The following is a 19,628-nucleotide window of genomic DNA, read 5'->3' on the forward strand; positions in this document are numbered from 1 at the left end:
AAGACATCGGGGTGTGGAGTTATTTGAAAACTTATCAGAGAGTTACATTGAGTTAGGATACTTGAAAAGGAAATAATGTGACTTACCTGGTTTGTTATATATTGTTTATATACCTGTACTGAAAAGAAAAGTGTTACAAATATTGTTTAATGTTTAAATGACTAGGTGTGGCGATAGTTTAATGTGACTTAACTGTTTGTTATTTTACCTGAAAAGCAAAGTGTTAAAATGTGGTGTAATGTTTAGATGACTAAGTTTGGATATAGCTTAACAGTCTCTAGTATTAATACTTACCTTGTATTCTTATTCTTATTATTTTTTGTATTAACTTAAAAGGAAGGAGGTTGTAATGATATGTGCCCACCAGGCCAGTAGGTGGCAGTATTGGTGTATGTTGTTTATTGTAGAGGGTTAAGGTTCATGCGCAGAACGTTCTCGGGTCAGAACATGTGACAGCCATGGAGCAGACAAGACGTGATTAAATACACAGAGACAAGATTTACTTTTCAGCTTGATTTATTACATAACTGAACATTACAGTCTCTACAAAGTCCGGATGCTTATGATAATTGGCAATTCTGGGCTATAATCACAAGTATTTCCATATTGCTAAATCAGATTGCAAAGTATAATTTGATTAGGTCATCCACTGCAGGCATAATGCATAACAAGCGGCGGCATCTGTGGTGTGATGAGGTTGATCCAACCTTGCAAAGTGAAGCGATATGGTTCCTTGACAACAACAAAAAAGAAAAGTTTTTCTTTCGTAAATTTGTGACTTTAGTATCAGAAATTCTGAGTTTTTTCTCGGAATATTTCCACCCGTCCTCGGCTCCATAATTTCCTTTTATATTTTTTAACCTACGATGGCCCCAATATGCTGTCGCATCTGTCTGTAACATTGTGTGTGTAAGATTGCATGCACTGTTGTATGTTACATAGCCTCAGATCCCTGTGAATAGTCATCAATAGCCTGGTTCCTATTACAGCATGAAACAGTGCTGACCAGGGCTCAATTATTATTCATATGACACAATTTAACCACATATAAATTTCAGTGACCTACATTTTATCACACATCTTATCAACAGAGCTTTAGAAAGTAAGCAATATTTTCCACAAAAACAATTTTTCATATTGATTTGGTTCCGGTACGTCTCTAATGGCTCTACATTGGAAAGGAGCCATATTTAAGAGAGACATTCTGCAGGCAAAAACATAACTATGGGATTTATTTTTTTTAGCTTAAATTTACCTGTATGAAAATGTTTCTGTTATGACAGAACTCGAATTCTTGCCACTAATTAAAATGAAGGCCAAAATTCCAATCACTGTTATTTTGTAAATGCCTGGATAATATCAAGATGCGCTATTCTCCCAAGTTTTAATCAAAATCAGGTATACTGGGAGAAGGATGCTGAATATGGAGCTGCCAGGGAAGAGGAAAAGAGGAAGGCCAAAGAGGAGGTTATGGATGTGGTGAGGGAGGACATGCAGGTGGCTGGTGTGACAGAGGAAGATGCAGAAGACAGGAAGAGATGGAAACGGATGATCCGCTGTGGCGACACCTAACGGGAGCAGCCGAAAGAAGTAGTAGTAATAGTAAGAGACCGGTGGTGTCTGATTTTATTTAATTAAAAGTGTGAACACAAGATGGCAGTATAGCACTCAAGTAAAATTGCCTGGCCTCGTTTTGAAGAAAAACTTAACCAAAAATTAAAAATTTACATATGGCATTTCTTTGATTAAATCTATCCTTAAGTCTGATTAGAATAGGATTAAAAAAAACAGATGACAATTTTAAGCAATCATTTCTCATTTCTTCTTTCTGGGGATGTAAGAATTACCATGCTCAGACTTGAGACTGAAAGTATGTGATGGTAATTATGCTGGGAGTAGAGACAGATGGTTAAGTATTGTTGGTTGATGGCTTTAGTGGCTGAACATAGTTGAACTCCTACAGAACTACGTTGGAGGGAAATTTGAATAAAAGACAACATAACAACTAATTTCTCATTAGGGATTATTCATTTTAATATGGCCTCGCGTTAAAAAAGTTTGGTTTAGTTTGCCCCCTTTCAAACAAACATGCTTCTGAAGTCTCTTCAGAAATTTGACCGCAGCTATTTTCCTATTGTTTTAGGGGAACTGGCGTCACAAAACCAATGAATCACAAAATTTGGAGATGTATAAAGAATAGGTTGGTGCAAAGTTGCTAACCATTGCCTCACAATAAGGGACCTGAGTTTTGGTCACATCTACAAATTAAGGTGCTTTAATTGTGTTGCGCTTGACCCAGTTTTGACATGACCTCCATAAAGATGATCAGATCATAACATTGAGTAAACATTGTAGAGTCAAAGTATTATGTTTATCATTTTATGAGCACACCAATAGCCTTCATGTAAACACGCTCTGTATGGTATTTGCACTGGTTTCCTTCAAGGACTTTGGAACGCCACAAATATATTTGACTGTTGGCTATATTGTTTTGTTTGCTACAGTGTAATGCAACAAATCACAGGTTGACTCATGGTTTTTAAAATAGAATTCTATGAAAAATAGAACAACAGTAAGAACAGTAAGTATATTTAGCATTTTTATTTGAATTGAAACTACAAGGGCCTTGCAGTTTTCTTTTTAATTGTAAGGTACTGTAGTACCTGCTTTTAGCCTTCACAAGACTTGGGGGGGGGTGCACATGCATGCATTTGTTTTAATGCAACTACCAGCTCTTTTCAAATTTATTATTTCTAGTTGATTTCCTTTTCAGAAGAAATTCAGATTGGCAGTTTTATACCAGTAACACATTAGTTGTGTAGAAATAAATGTGATGCACTCAGATCTGACTGAGTACATTTCAAGAGCTACTGTGTGCAGATGGGGCCATTTTAAGAGAGGAGGCCCTGTTGAGCTCAGAAGCTGTAATTTCTCAGCCTGCAAATACTTCACAGGAAATGGCTGTGGTAAGCCAAGGAAATGACATCGACTCTCCACTGCTCTTGTGACTCTATATATAGTGAGAACCAGGATCTCTCTTCCACTCCTGTGCTCAGGTTAAAGGTATTGCACCACGTTCGCTCTGAAATGACCCTTTGGTGTTTGTTCACTTGACAGACTGGCCAACAGCTGACTTTTTAATGGCTGTTGAACAGCTCCTCTTGTATATCACTGTAAATTTCCATCCAGGCAGTCCCACACCTGTTTGGTGTTTCTTGCCTTGACTAGACAGCATCTTCCTGTGGAGATTCGAGACTGCTCCAGGGAACGGAGGCAAAAAGGAAAAGTTAAAAACAACTTTAAACTTTCTGCTTTTATGGCACCTCGCTTGACTGTTTCTAGCATGGGGCTGACGTAAACCAGAGGCAGACATTTATGAGATATTTGGGATGCTGCCCTGTGTGAGAGACAGAAGCTTTTGCTGCTGTTTTGCTCCACTGATGAGTCCAGGACCATTCGTCTGTTTCTTGGTGGATGTTGCTGCCAGCCTTTAAATAGCTCATTGATTCATCAAGCTCTCCCCAGGTTGCATGCAATAACTCCAGCCCAAGGGCCATTTCTCTCGCTTGTTTGGAGTCACAGGTTGCTCAGTTTCTGTTATTAGCAGGGAGATAAATCTGAGAGAGATTCTTCTCAGCATTGTCTGGAATCTGAGTGAGACATCTGCTGATTTACTATGTCTAGCTGCAACTTGGGTTAAATGAGCGCCCCATTAAAAGTCATTCCAATGCAGATTCCTTTCTCTCTCATCTCCCAGGAGAGCGCTGGAAGGAATGCAGTAGATAATAAAAACAGTTAGATTGCTTATAAGTGCCAGCCTGCATGTGTGCTCAGTGGATTTTTAATGAGTTTTTCCGATTGGGGGCTGATGGGGGGTGGACGTCTCCTTGTGGTCATGGGCATTTCTTCTTCACCCAGTCCCATCTATCTATAGAGCAGCTTCTCCGCAGGGAGAGACGATATTTCAGTCAGATTATAATGAAAGAGAGGAAACAGGGGCAGGCAAGTAGGAGGGGAAAGAAAAAGGAAAACAATGGCCATTTTGAATTGTGTGTTACTGCCAGTTTGCAGTGCACACCCAAACCTCAATTTACTTTCCCAAGGGTCTGTTGCACAAGACGCCCTGCCATTCTAAATGGTTAATCAGTTTAGTACTCTGAATAAAAAATATGCTTTGTTTTTGTTAGGGTAACACTGGAGACATGGTTTTCAGACTAAGATCCAGAGGGCACGTGGACCACATTCTCCTGCATACTCACTTCCTGCACTTTGTTACGAGGCAGCATGAAGAGTTTGTTGGACATCATGGTCACCTTTCAGCAAGCCCTATACTGCTAACTGTTAAATCCTTTCAGCCGAAACTTTAACCCACCCTCTCTCAAGTTCATAAAGGTACAACTAACACTTCAGAAATTCAGAAATTAATTGAAAGTGTCCCACATAAGTTCACAAGATAAAATTCAACAATAAAACCATGCATGGTTATTCCAGCCATCTATTCAGTGAGTTTTTAGACGTAGCAAAAATGCTGAATGCAATGATCTACCTGGCAGAATAGCAAACCAGCAAAACTGGTGGCACCCAAAGACCGGGTTGAAAATAACTGTCGGAGCTGATTGATGTCCTCATCATGTTACCGCTTTGAAAAGCATCCTTCTTGTTCATTGGAAGCAATCTCTCACTTCAAAAAACACCAAGAGGCACAGCCATATGGTCAAGAACAATCCTTTACTTTGTCTGTGGAGAGCCCCATCCCCCGCGGGGAAAGAGTAAAACTGACATCAAATGATTTACACAGAGATCTACTGTCACATCCAGCAGTAGGGGTGCATCAACAACTTTCTACGGGTGAAAATGAAAAGTAGGACATCTCATAAGGTGCTCAGTAATATGCAACGGGAATGTTATGAAAATATGTCCAAGCCCTCCAACAGAGACACGGATACTGCATCTATGCATTCATCCTATAATCATATAAAACAATCTACACAAAAATAGAGCAAATATTTACAGAACAGAAAAAAAAGTCTATTTACAACATCCAAAAACACTTTAAGATTAATGAAAAGCAATACATATATATATACATACACATATATATGTATATATATATAATAGATAAATGTACACACAGGTGTCACAGGTGGTGAAATAGATAGGACCCGATGGGTTATTCAGGTCATGACTGAAAGTCACAAAGCGGCCATTTGCCGTAACTGCTCTTTGAACTGCTGTGCCTGGTGTGAGAGATCAGTGACTCTGTCCACCATTTCCTGGACGGCAGCAGTGTTGGGGTAGTTCAGAGCGGCCGTCTTGGTTGAGCCAACGACAGTTTTTAGCAAGTCACATAACACATTGCTGGAGTTCATGACCCTGTTGGCCACCTCTGATGTGGCCGCTTGCCTGGACAGGGTGTCTCCAATGAAGACAAGTTTGTGGGCACTGAGGATGACGAACTTGCTGTGTGCCACGAAGATGCGCGGGGGCTGCCCGGCACCGACGCAGCTGAAGAAGGCGTCCACAGCGTTGAGGAGCGTGACAAAGTGCTGCTCGCACTGCTCGGAGTAGAAACCCAACAGCTGCCGGTCCCGCCCACACAAATGGGCCCCGCCTCCACCCAGGGAGGGGGAGGGGGAAGAGGAGGAGTCTGAGGGGGAGGAAGAGGTTCCGGCCAAGTGTTGGTGGGAGATCCACTGTGTGATGTCATTCTCCACCGGTTTGATGACCTCCTGCTCCAACTTCTTAAACTGGTTAATCTGTTGAGGGTGAAAACATGCAGGATGATTTTCAGTTCATATTTTTAGATGGGTAGCTCTTCATGCACCTGGCTTCTAACACACTAATTCACTAACTCACTCACAAACTGACATTTATTAATAATGATAATAATAATGATGATACATTTTATTTAAGAAACCCTTTTCAAGAAACTCAGACACTTTAAAGAAAGAAGTCTCATGTCCACATAACTGCACCATCTGATTCGGATGGGGGGTACAACTCCAAAAAAGTTTGTAAGAGTGCATTTAAAAATATATATGCTATGGTAAGATGTTAAATATTTTTCTTTTATTCTCTAAATAACATACTCCTCATTGGTAAGAAAATTAGCAAAATATATTTTTTCTGCACCCCCACCACTATTCTCTGTCTCGCCCTCATATTCCATCACTTATTATTGACCATGCGGTTTCATTTGAGGTAGGATTTCACAGAAATGCCATCAACAGAAATGCAAGCAAGACCTCTAACATGCTCAAACAAATCAACCTTTTGCTAAAAGGTTCTAATGAGCTTGTCTGGGTTGTTGGTTCGGCAAAAACATGATTCAGATGAGATAAATTTAGTTCTCTTGAACTGGTGCAACGAAAGCATCCAATCAGTACGTGTGAAATAGACATTGGCTCCTCAACCGACAATGTGCAGTCAATACTAGGCCTACCTCCAATTACTAACTTAAGACAATGATCCCTTATCGCTCTGTTCACAACCAAGTTACACAACAGTTGTGTGTTGAGTCTGACACCATTGTCCTTGTGGAATTTATTGTGTACCGTATCGTTCTAGCTTTGCGGTTGTGTGAGTGAGATAACAGTCATAGCCACCACGCACACTGCAAAAATATGACCAAGATTAACAACGTGCCCTTTGCTGCAGTACTATCAAAAAGTGAATTTCATTTCCATCAACCAACAGAGAAACAATTGTCAGGGAGTGTGAGTGAAAAGGTTAATGTCACAATTCCCTTTTCCATCTCTGTGTGTTATGAGGTACAATCTAACCAGGGCCACAAACAGAAGGCCCCAAGTGTTTGAATCCCTTGCCTGGCTTTGTTTTCAGGGATGTTTGCCCTTGTACCTCTGATACAAACGTCGACAACTTTATGTGTTTGTGATTGTGTTGTGAATTGTAAATCCATGAGTATGTATAACTGTGGCGGATGGAATGAAAAATTGAACACAGGCAACAAACCTCCCGCTCGCCTCACCATTGTTTAACTGAGGATATTAACAGAGAAAACTTACCTGTTCCTGTCCCAGCTGAACTTTGCTCTGCTTGATAATGTTTTCCTTCTCCAAAAGCTCTTTCTGCTGACGTTCAAAGTCCTCCTTACCCTGTCGGAGAGGATGAATATGTGTGAAAAGACAGCTAAACACTCTTTGCCCATGCAAACACCTACACACACACAAAGTCTTTCAACCTGGGATAATATGCTGTGGTTCTGATAGAGAATGTGTTTGCTTTGCGGGGTATGTAAACCTGCTAGGAAAAAAGCAATTCTAGTGGGTCATTATCCTTTCACAATCTGGGTTAACAGATTGACTGTACAAAGCTCAAAATGCAGCCAGTAACACTGCCCTGTGTCTCTGGGTTAAGCACTCTGCCACCATACAAAGCTAGCAAAACTACCATCTAGGGATTTTGATTCAGTCTCTCTGGGAAGGATAAGGGATCATGTCATGACAAAATAATCCTGGATGGATGTTGCAGAATTGTGGTTTTAGTGCATAATTGAGACCTACTTGCAGGTGGACGTAGTCGTAGTCCTCCATCCAGCTCTTAACACACTTTTCACTGTGGTTCATGTTGTCTTTATCTTGGCTGGACGGTACAGGGAAGGGCTTGGTCTGACCGCCATAGCTGTCATCTGAAGACGGGGAGGTTAGCGGGTTTTCATCAGGCGTGCCTCCTCTGGAGAAGGACCCGTCCATGGGTGCCCGCCTGAATAGCAGTTCAGCGTTACTGCCTACTGTTGAGGCCAGTTGCTTAGTGTCATCTGGCACAGTCCTGGACACCATGACAAAGCGATCCAGGTCGTCGCTCTTGTTGTGGTGTTTGGCTGAGCCCGAGGAGGCCAGAACATTAGGGGCCCAGCCACAGTTCTCCAAGGCCTGGTACGTCTGTAGCAGGATCTGTTGGGAGTCCTCCAGCCGTCCCAGCTGCCTTCTCAGCTTACTGTGGAGGCTCGGGTCTGACAGAGCCGTGGCATTGGCGGCAGCGCCCCTTCCAAACACCAGGAAGTCTGCCAGGGCAGCCCGCACCCTGTCCAGTACTGTGCGGATGTCGTTGGTGTGGCGGTCCATGAAGGGGTACGTTCTCCAGTGTGGGGAGGCTACCAGGGTCTGCAGGGCCCCTACCGAGGCCTCCACCGTCTGCTGGAGGCGGTAAAGCCTCTGGACAGCGGTGTCAAGGTCCAGGGCGAGGCGGCCCTCGGCGCTGGAGCCCGTGGAGGAGGAGGAGGTGGACATGCTGCTGCGTGTGCTGCCCGTGCTGGAGAACGACAGACGATTCACACTGTCAGTCACGTCCGCTATAGCACGGGCTTCCAGGGGGGGGATGTCGTACACACCCTTGTTTCTGTCTCTGTCAGCAGGCAAGGCTCTGTGCTGGGAGGGCTGCATGCCCCGGGGGATGTCGTAGAGATCACTGTGAGAACCTGCCCCTGACTGAAGGGCGGGCGGAGGCACGTCGTAAATGCCTTCGTTGTCACTAGGAATAGGGTGGTGGTGATGAGCAGAGGGCTCTGAGCTGGGGGGAAAGTCATAGTTGGATTCGGGGCTTGGTGCAGGCTTGGTGTGAGTGGGCGGTGGTACGTCATAGATGCCCTCCTGTTTGTGTTTGCTTGGCTGGGGGAAGTCATAGTTGCCCTCATGGACAGCAGGGTTGGCTCTGCAAGGCGGGACAGAGTACACCTGTTGGGGCGCAAAGGGGAGACAATCATTAGGTTTTATACACCATGCAAACACACCCACACAACAGACTATTAACATGTCATCACAGGAATTGAATTTGAGTTTATTTATTTTAGTGTCTTTCATCGTAAGATGTTCACCCACATGGGCTTACAAGACACTACCAGTCGAAACAAATGTGAGTGTGACACTGCATAAAACCCAAACAGAACAAATATTCAATATTGGAAATGTATTAAAATAAAATACACCCTGATGTACCCGCATGGCCTATTAATGTGCACACCCATATGAACATATAAATATCACCAATTACAGAATTACTAAATAGCAAAAGCCATCTCTAATTACAGAAATACATAATGTATATATGCATGTATAAATTAAGCGAAAAGTCTATAGTCTTTTTAAAAAAAAATTCTCCCTTTTTCGCCCCAATTATAAACCCGGCCAATTACCCCACTCTTCCGGGCTGTCCCAGTTGCTGCTCCACCCCCTCCGCTGATCTGGGGAGGACTGCAGACTACCACATGCCTCCTCCCATACATGTGGAGTCGCCAGCCGCTTCTTTTCACCTGACAGTGAGGAGTTTCGCTAGGGGGACGTAGCGCATGGGAGGATCACGCCATTCCCCCCAGTCCCCCCCCCCCCCCGAACAGGCGCCCCGACTGACCAGAGGAGGCGCTAGTGCAGCGACCAGGACACATACCCTCATCCGGCTTCCCACCTGCAGACACGGCCAATTGTGTCTGTAGGGACGCCTGACCAAGCCAGAGGTAACACGGGGATTCGAACAGGCAATCCCCATGTTGATAGGCAACAGAATAGACCGCTATGCTACCCGTTTTATTTCTAAAGCCTCCTTTCCCTGGCTTTAGAAACAAAATTTGCTGTTTTAAACACTGCATGTTTAAACAGCCACTCCATCTTAATATTTTCATCAGACCATCTCTGTTCATGTTCCCTCTTCTGACACGGGATATCCTTTGTTGAACTGAATGTTAAAATTTCAAGGAAGTGAAAGGCCTTCTGGGTGAGGACAGATACTATATTTGCTAACCTCAAAGGTTTGGTCCCCAATTCCTTCCCCTTGACGCAGGGGCAGTCAGAAATATTAAGTGTCAAGCACCAAGGAACTGAAAAGGCCCTTGACAGTGTACAGAAAATGTGTTCTGACGTAAATGGCACTGAACACTGGACAGCAATGGGATGAATAAAATGGTGGCCTGCAAGCAATTTCCATCAGACTAGAAATCCACTCTCTGCAGCTAGACAAGCCTGCCCAAACTGTAATTTGGAACGATGCAAATAACAGGTCCCGGCATATTTCAGGTTATTACAAACAAACTGATGGCCCTAAGCCTGGCTGGGTCAGGAAGTCTGGTGAAATCTTAGAGGGTCTGGAAAGCGACCATTTATGTCCTTGACTTTTCCCCTGCTAGGGAGTTCACAGGCACACAACCACACTCGGGGAGGTTTGGTTGAACGCTATTGGCAGGCAAGGCCTTCATTTAGTGCAAACACAAGAATGTCATAAATATGATCCTTTGACATATTATTCATTTATTACAGCCAATTAAGATCAGCACTAGGAAAAGCATCAATACGCACATTGTAACTTTTTCCGGACATTAAGTGGCTACCACTTCCCTATTTTGACTTTATTGGAGTGACTGACTGATGTGCCCTTTCATTGTGGTGGTAGTTACACTAGTTTTGTTGACAGGCTCTTTTACCCCTTGTGTAGAAGGAGGTACGTCGTACACCCCTTGTGTCCTGGGGTCCATCTGAGATGGCGGTACGTCATAAACCCCTTGGCACCGGGGGCTGCCGTGATGTCCAGGGTAAGGCGATCCCATCATTTTACCAGCTGGAATATCATACACCTGAAATATGAACATTACATGTTAACAAAGGTGAGGAGGACACGAACTTCCAACTGTGTGACTTCCAGTCATCCATCCATCCATCCATTATCCAAACTGCTTATCCTGCTCTCAGGGTCACAGGGATGCTGGAGCCTATCCCAGCAGTCATTGGGCGACAGGCGGGGAGACACCCTGGACAGGCCGCCAGGCCATCACAGGGCCGAAACACACAACACACACACATTCACACCTAGGGACAATTTTAGTAAGTCCGAGTCACCTGACCTACATGTCTTTGGACTGTGGGAGGAAACCGGAGCACCCGGAGGTAACCCATGCAGACACGGGCAGAACATGCAAACTCCACACAGAGGACGACCTGGGATGACCCCCAAGGTTAGACAAACCCCGGGGTTCGAACACAGGACCTTCTTGCAACGAGGCGACCACGCTAACCACTGCACCACCATGCCGCACCAGTAGTTTTAGTCTTGTTTAAATTTTCCTTTACTCATTGTATAGCATAATGTATGCATAAAGTATAGCAAAAGGCAACAACCCTGTACTGATTAAAAATTCATGACTAATTACTGTACCGTGTGAAAGTATTATAGGATGTGAGATATGATAAATTGATTACATGAAACTTTAATCGTCCCCCTGGGAAAATTCAGTCATTACAGCTTTACAGGGGTGGATTTAGAAAGAAAATAGTCAAGGAGAAATACAACGTACTGAAAATAAGATTAATACTACTTGTTGGTGCTGCTGTATTTATTTGAGCGCCTGGAAAACTTGACAGAATTCTGTCTGTGTTGACTTTTGACACATTTACAATTTAATAGATATCTGCAGTTCAAATCGGACTGAGAGAGAGCAAAGTGGCTATCCACATTTAAATCTAAATACCAAACGTGCAAGCATGCATAGTTAGCCGTATGAACCGTGTGCAGTGTAAGCAGGGTGGTAAAACTGAACGGGTGAATTGTGTGTTGTGGGACGTCCTACCCCTTGTGCTCTGCTGGGTGGGACGTCATAGAGGTCCTGTTGGTTGTGTTGGCCTGGGGTGTAGGTATAGGACTGTCCCGCTCTGGTCGGGGTCACCACCTGTTTGTGCACAGCAAGAGATGGCATAAGGAAAGCAAACAATCAGTACTGATGTCTAAGGTGACACCTGGTGCATGACAGCTCTGAACAGACACTCGCTATTGTCACAGACACACTGCTCTTGCTCCCGACTGTAAAACTTGTGTACATCTGCCCTGGCTCTCCATGCCCTCACCTGTTTCCCATTCCCGGTCCTCAAGTGACCCAGGGAACCGCTAAGTCGACTGCAAGAAAACATTTGAAAGCAGCCAACTACAACTATGCTCTGTGTATTTTTCGTCCTTGTTTTTTTGTTTTGTTTGTCACATTCTTCCTCCCACTTACGGGTAAGTGTTAATCAGTCCACCCACATCTCTCTCTCTCTTTCCAAACACTCCCCACGACTCCCTTCCTTCCCAAAAACTGCGTCTCAGTCCGTCTGCTGCGTCAGACGGACTGAGGAATGTTTGGTATGCTGTTTTCTGAGCCCCCCCCCCCCCCGCCAATTCTTGTAGTCAAGTCAATTTTATTTGTATCAATAGTAATAGTAATAGTAGTACAAATAGCAGTCAGTTATGGTCTCAGAGAGCTTTAGATTCATGTTATATCCAACTCACATTTCTACAAAAGTGTGCAAACACAGGTAACCATGATGTACGGCACCCCCTATCCTTAGACCCTTAATATGAGTGGGGAAAAATCTGCCATCGCCGCAGTCACACTGCAATGAGCTGGGTTCATTAACAGGCTTGAAAATAGGAGCCATACGCATGGCTTCCTGGCAGAGAGGACCAAGTCTCCAGGGAGGTATGAGATGTCACCCCCCACACCCTCCCCTCTCCGCCACCCTTCTCGTCCTATACGAGTCCACATACAGCCATGCTAATATCCTAATACACCCCCTTGTTCTACGCTAGCATAATAAGTGTCTAAATGATGAGGGCCGTAACCCTAGCATAAGATAATTAAAAAGACCTGATCATTTTCAATGAGCTTAATGTCTCTGTGGAAGGAGGGAGAAGTGGGGGCAGGGTGTGAATAAAAAAAAAGAAGAGATTTATTGAGGAGAGATGTAAGAGGTAGGATGGGGGAAAGTGTGAGCGAGCACACAGCCTAGTAAGGGAAGGAATGCCATTCATCTGAGTGGAGGTACCGAGGAGCATCACTAGTCCATGTGGTTCTCATAAGGCTAATCTGAAAACCCCCATCACTGATTTAAGGTGTTCATTGTTGGCATTCCAGTGCGTACATACATCATCCCAGAGGGCCCATAGGGTCAACACTGAAACATAGACTAGGCCAAGGAGCCTACTGGGCGCTCAAAGAGGGACACACACACACACACACACACACACACACACACACACACACACACACACACACACACACACACACACACACACACACACTTCCCCCCCCCCCTAAATTTGTGAGGACCCTCCTTGATGACATTTCATTCCCTAGCCCTAACCTTAACCGTCAGACTACATGCCTAACCTTAACCCTTACCCCGGACTTAACCTAATGCTAATTCTAAATTTAATTTTAAGGCCAGGTCCTAAAATAGGACCGGCCAAAATGTCCTCACTTCATAAAAAATGTCCTCACTCTGATAGTTAAATAATCAAATTGGTCTTTACAAACATAACACACACACACACACACACACACACACACACACACACACACACACACACACACACACACACACACACACACAGAGGCCTCTGGTTGCGTCAAAAACAAATTCCCAGCACATGAAACCCGACACATCAGACAATGAGCTACTCTTGTAGCAAGCAACAAAGGAAAGGTCCGGAATAAAAGGTCCCTTTAGCCTCTCTGCTCTACTTGTAGCATGGGTCCGCATGGGAAAATATCAGGAAACACGCACACATGGGGATCTCTGGTTTTGGATTAGCCCTTCCATTGCAGATGGCGGAGAGGGCTCCTCGTCCTTATCCACAGGTACATGTCATTCTTGTAAAGTCGTGCTCGTCCCATCAGCTGCTCCTCTCACTTGCTGCCAGACACACACCACTCATTTATTTCCCATCTCCACCCAGGCTGCGCATCCAGGCCACTCGGCACTCCTATAATCTCTGAAGGGTAACTCTTTACTGCGGCGATGAGTTATGCACTTTTTTTTAAAAAGCGGCGGTGACATCATTAAGAGCCAACTGAGCAAACAGTTGTTTCTTTCCACATAGGTGACAGCCTCACAGGATTCCTCCGTGGAAGAGTCACAGGGCCGCGTATGACTAAATAGGGATCAGGTTCAAACTAGTGCCCCGAGGAGCCAAATAGAGGTATTGTTAGGAAGCCTCCTACTATGATGGCTATAGAGATATAGTGAGTGACTCAGGGCTCTTTCAGCAATACCGTGTTTGCTTAGCATGCTAGCCAGTTCTCTTTTTTTGGCAGGTTAGATTTTTTGCCCTGTTGTCTTAGAGGTGTTATTGTCGTAATGTCAAGTGTGAGCTCACGACTTTGGTATATAAACGCTTGCTTAAACTGGATTTGCGGTCTAGAGTGTCTACGCTTTGCCAAACTACAGCCATGTGCCATTACTGTACATCTGCCTTTATCGTATCATATGGGGGGGGGGGCTGCCCTTAAAGGGAAAGAGTCATGATTTTCAACAATGATCTCTCGACATATGTATGCTGTAGGGATAATACTCCTTTAGCAGCCATAATGCTTAGTCGGCTGTGTGTCTCTGAAACGCTGTTGAGATGGTGTCCACCAGTGAGGTCACTGGCAGACAATCAGTGTTTGCTTAAACACTTTCCTATACGGCTGTATGTACGTAGTGCTGTTATTCACAATTTCTGGCATTACTGGTGGGCATTTTTCTATGCAATTTTGGCAGCGCTTCAGAGACACACAGTGCCAAGACTGCTTAACATTATAACTGCTAAGAAGGGAGGGTTAACTCTGCTATCTATCTATCTATCTATCTATCTATCTATCTATCTATCTATCTATCTATCTATCTATCTATCTATCTATCTATCTATCTATCTATCTATCTATCTATCTATCTATCTATCTATCTATATTGCACTCATTAGTTGAGCACTCACAACATCATTGACGGTTTCAGAAAAAACGCTATACATATACATACATACATCCATCCATCCATTATCTTAACCGCTTATCCTGCTCTCAGGGTCGAGGGGATGCTGGAGCTGATTCCAGCAGTCATTGGGCGGCCGGCGGGGAGACACTCTGGACAGGCTGCCAGGCCATCACAGGGCCGAGACACACACATACGCACACGCGCACACACACACACATTCCTAGAGGCAATTTAATGTGGCCAATTCACCTAACCTACATGTCTTTGGACTGTGGGAGGAAACCAGAGCCCCCGGAGGAAACCCACGCAGACACAGGAAGAACATGCAAACTCCACACAGAGGACAACCTGGGATGACCCACCAAGGTTGGACTACCCCGGGGCTCGAACCCAGAAACCTTCTTGCTGTGAGGCGACAGCGCAAACCACTGTGCCACCATGCTGCCCTATATATATATCTATATATATATATCGTGAGAGAGAGTGAGTGAGAGATAATGTTGAAAATCGTGACTGTTACCCTTTAAACCTGGTACACAAAGTTTAAGCCTGCATGTAAGAAAGCATCCACCCTGTCCTTGAAAAAGTCACTGAATCCCTTACGGATTCAGTGACTGGATTCTGCAGCTACTCTGTAGTAGCTGAGCCGGTCGTCTGACCTGCCCAGAGGGGGCGAGCGACAGAGGATTTCCCTGCAGGGAACAATAAACTATCACATTAGGCAGCATCTCAGCAAGATTTGTGTGTTTGTTTTTGTGTGCGTGCACAGGCTTTAGGGCCTGTGTGTAGAAAGAGGTGCCAGGAAATCATCATTTCACACCTTTTTATTGGCGACAAACACGCAGCACAAACGACATGGTGACATAAATCAAACACCCCATCCAGTTAGCCACCAAAGATCAGGTTGCAAGAACCCGGTGACAATGACTCTGCTGGCAAGATGGCAACTGAGCCCCATTGAAATACCTCCCATTCATCCTATCTATCCACTCTCTTCCATGCGCCCATCCTCCCATCGCTCTTCTTGTATTGCCGTTACCACTGCCCTCGAATTCATCACTGTGTGTGTGTGTGTGTGTGTGCACTGACAAAAGTCCAAGACATCCATCTCTCATTATTCCCACCCTCCCCCTCCAATCTACCATTTGCCTCTGTCAGCACAATGCTGTTGTTTCAGCTTTGACTGGCGGTGGGTGGGCAGCAGGGAGACCTGTAAGAAGAGACACCGGGGTACAGTGAAGGTGAAATCTGATCCCCTTGTGTACTATGCAATTCACGAAACGGCTATCTTGTTAGTTGTTTTTTTTCTTTTAGAATTTGTTGCTATTTCTTCATTTTATTTGCTTCACTGTGATCATTTTTACCATTGAGCGGCACTTTGGCACCCCAGCTACACCGGAAGCTGCTTATGGAGATCATATAGGCCTGGTTCCCAGTGTGCATAAATAAGGTTACTTCGGCATGTTTCACTTCTTTAAAAATTCGGCCCTGCCATCTGTGCTGAATCACAGTACGAAGATGGCGCTTGATGGACCATTTATCCCCGGCCCAAAACACTTTGCTGCAGTGCTCCTCAGAGCTGCAAGATAATATTGCCCTCCTCCGCTCGGAGCCGAGCTGGTCTATTAACAAGCCAAACTAATTACTGCAGGTAATTAAGTTTTGAATCCTGTGAGGCCCTCGCCGTCTCAGTAGCGCCACCGAGCCAAACCCAAACAGAGAGTGGGTTTAATGAGGGGCATTAAAGGGGAACACGCTGCTTCCAGCACTAATAAGGATCATTTCTCATTCCCGCTGATCAAAGAGACTTCTTAATCCGCGGCACGGCCAAGTTTCCTTTAACGTGATTATCGGAGCAAAGGTGATTCTGATGATGCCTCCGTCATTCGGCGCATTTACTTACAAATAAAACACCTATTTAGACACAGTCCCCTGAGATGTGGGGAAGTGTACGTAGTAAGCATTAAAGACGAGAGCTGAAAAATTTCCCGGCTGACCCCCGGCTGCATAGATCTTACGGGGGGGGGGGGGAAATGTTACCTTTCAGCAAAGCATTTCCTCTCCCCTCTCCTCCATCTACTTCTCCGCTACGCCCTCTCAGCCTTTGCTCCATACTTTTAAGGGTAGGGGCCTTCTCTCGGTGGGCAGACGGCAGAGCAGAATGCCTCCGATTCAAAGGATTTATGACCTTGCCCCCTCGGTCAAATCTCACAGGCCGGCAATTCATCACGAATGCAACAATGGTGTGCAGACGGGTGTCTGAAGGGGTCGGCATGCTGAAGAATGGCGATACTTCCCTAATCTGGTGCCGAGACCGCTCCGCACGTGATTAGAGGGAGAAAAAAAGAGCCCTCAGCTCAGTAAACAGGACATTAATTACAGATAACTCGGTTACTTCCAAAAGCCCAGTCTTATCAAGGTAGTCGGCACTCCCTCAATAGTCTAGCCCATAAAAATGTCTCAGGGTACTTCCTTCAGTTGTGTGGGCGTTTATTAGTCCTCCCGTGATTCCCCTACGTTTTTAAGGTAGGGCCAGTAAGATGATTGGATCCATCTATGACTCAATGACAGAGGAAATGCCCATAGAAGGAGTAAGACCTCACAAGGCAGGAAGTGAGGAATAAAAAGACCGCCTGGAAGGAGTAGATAAGAGGTTCAGTGAAGGCCTTTGAACTCTGAACCCGTCCCGTGTTTGAGCTCTGTGACCTGTGCGCTTGGCTCAGAAGGGGGTAGTGGATATGAATGAACAAGGACACACAGTGTCATTCATATATGTGAAGCACACCCATTGTGTGACTTTATTGTGAACAGACCGATACAGGCTCGCCGTCTTCAGTTTGTATTTGGAGGTAGGCCTTGTACTGACTGCACTTCTTTTTTTTGGGACCCCCCTCCCCTTTCTCCCCAACTGTACCAGGCCAATCACCCCACGCTCCGAGCTGTCCCGGTTGCTGCTCCACCCCCTCTGCCGATCTCTGCAGACTACCACATGCCTCCTCCGATACACATGGAGTCGCCAGCCGCTTCTTTCCACCTGACAGTGAGGAGTTTCACCAAGGGGACGCAGCACGTGGGAGGATCATGCTATTCCCCCCAGTCCCCCCACCCCCGAATAGGTGCCCCGACTGACCAGAGGAGGCGCTAGTGCAGCGACCAGGACACATACCCTCATCCCAGCTTCCCACCCGCAGACACGGCCAATTGTGTCTGTAGGGACGCCCGACCAAGCCGGAGGTAACATGGGGATTCGAACAGGCGATCCCCGTGTTGGTAGGCAACGGAATAGACGGCCACGCCACCCGGATGCCTTGACTGCACATTTTTAATTGAGTAGCTAACGTTGCATATCATGTATACTACATCCCATTGGACGCTTAACACTGACATTGTAAAAATAGATGCATTTGCACCGGTTCAATGGCACTGAAGTTAGCTTGTCTGAATACTGTTTTTAGCTAACCAACAACAAAGAAAAGCAAGCGGACATATCTGTCTTTATGCATGCTCAATAACCCAGGTAAGAAAATCAGATGAATCAGTTCATCTGACATATCAGAAATCCTTCAAAACTTTTCTCAAAAGACTGATTTGTTTGGGCACGTTTGAGCCCACTGACAGAATACAAGCGAGGCGCTAAGAGAGAATAATGGTGGGGGTGCAGAAAAAATATATTTTGCATATTTTCTTACCAATAAGGATTATAATTTTGATCTAAAAAAAAGAAAAAGCAAAATCTTTCAGATTCTACAACAGTATACATTTTTTTTGGAGGGGTCGTGCCCCCCCCCAGATTCATGAAGTGCTTTGACTCTAAAGCTATAGAATGAAACTTGAGTTTGGGAGAAACAGGCGTACCTTTCAGAGCTGTGAATAAAGAATAAACCAAGGGCAATGTCAGATGAGTGATGGGACTCCAACAACAGTTTGATATAAGCGGTACAAGGCTTCTCCTGGCTTCAGTGTGAGGAGGCTCTTTGTGTGGCCGAGAGCCTCAGGCATGTGTCCCACACTGGCCCGGCTCTGGGGCCTTGAATAGGCCAGCTGTGGGGCTCTTTAGCTCACCCTCCCTGGAGGGTCACACAAGGACATGGACGCGGCACCAAACCAAACAGCTAGAAAGGCAGCGAGTGCCAAACCTCAGTGTGCCTTTATATACCAAATCCCTACACCACATGAATAGAAAATAACCAGTCACCAATCTGGATTTGCACAGTGGCATTGGCATGCAAAGCTGCGGACACACACTGGAGGATGTGCTGTGCAGACAAGAGTACATGTGTGCATGCACATGTGTGCACACTACACATGAGGACACACACAGAGCGGGTGAAGGACGTACGGGAGGGGACGAAGGCTTTAGGGTAACATGAGAGGGGCTTATCAGTCTAGGAAGTCTGTCATGTCCCCGTAATGATTTGGGAAATGGGTTGCAGCATCTTTACATGTTCGCGTGTGCTTATTTGCATGGTGCACTTGACAACAGGAAAATTACTCCTTTCCGGTCCACTACATCAGCTCTTAGCGCAGTACAGCACAGCACACCGGGTATGGCAGAGCCGTCCATGTGCAGCGCCTGTTACCAACGGTGCCCCGCAAAGGCAAAGAGCAGCAACTCCTCTCTTGAGTGTTTTTGTTGTTTTTTAATTTATTTCTGATTTTTCTCTTTTTCTCCCAATTGAGTGACCAATCGCTCCCTATTCTAATTCAAACACCCACCCTCGTACTGCATGCGTTCGCCAACTGCATCTCCTGCATCTCACTGCTTTTTCCGACACACCCAGAGACACATTCATGTGATGAACACAAGCCGACTCCGCCCCCCTCCTGAAGACAGCATTGCCAATTATTGCTGCTTCATCGAATCCAGCCATAGTCGGATCTGACGAGACCTAGGCG

General features: G+C 45.3%; 1 protein-coding gene across 1 annotated transcript in view; it reads right to left on the bottom strand.

Annotated features, from left to right (window-relative positions):
• Positions 1-508: 508 nt before the first annotated feature.
• The window catches only part of nedd9 (neural precursor cell expressed, developmentally down-regulated 9), a 35,289-nt gene continuing 16,169 nt past the window's right edge, over positions 509-19,628 (bottom strand). Inside the window, exons 3-7 of the mRNA XM_056297841.1 lie at positions 11,570-11,668; positions 10,430-10,579; positions 7,524-8,693; positions 7,026-7,115; positions 509-5,756 (exon numbers count right to left, since the gene is read on the bottom strand). Of these exons, the coding sequence (XP_056153816.1) occupies positions 5,193-5,756; positions 7,026-7,115; positions 7,524-8,693; positions 10,430-10,579; positions 11,570-11,668 (2,073 nt within the window). The 3' untranslated portion in view covers positions 509-5,192. The remainder of the gene's footprint in view (positions 5,757-7,025; positions 7,116-7,523; positions 8,694-10,429; positions 10,580-11,569; positions 11,669-19,628) is intronic.

The sequence above is a fragment of the Lampris incognitus genome, chromosome 18 (assembly GCF_029633865.1).
Source record: "Lampris incognitus isolate fLamInc1 chromosome 18, fLamInc1.hap2, whole genome shotgun sequence".
Taxonomy (NCBI): Eukaryota; Metazoa; Chordata; class Actinopteri; order Lampriformes; family Lampridae; genus Lampris; species Lampris incognitus.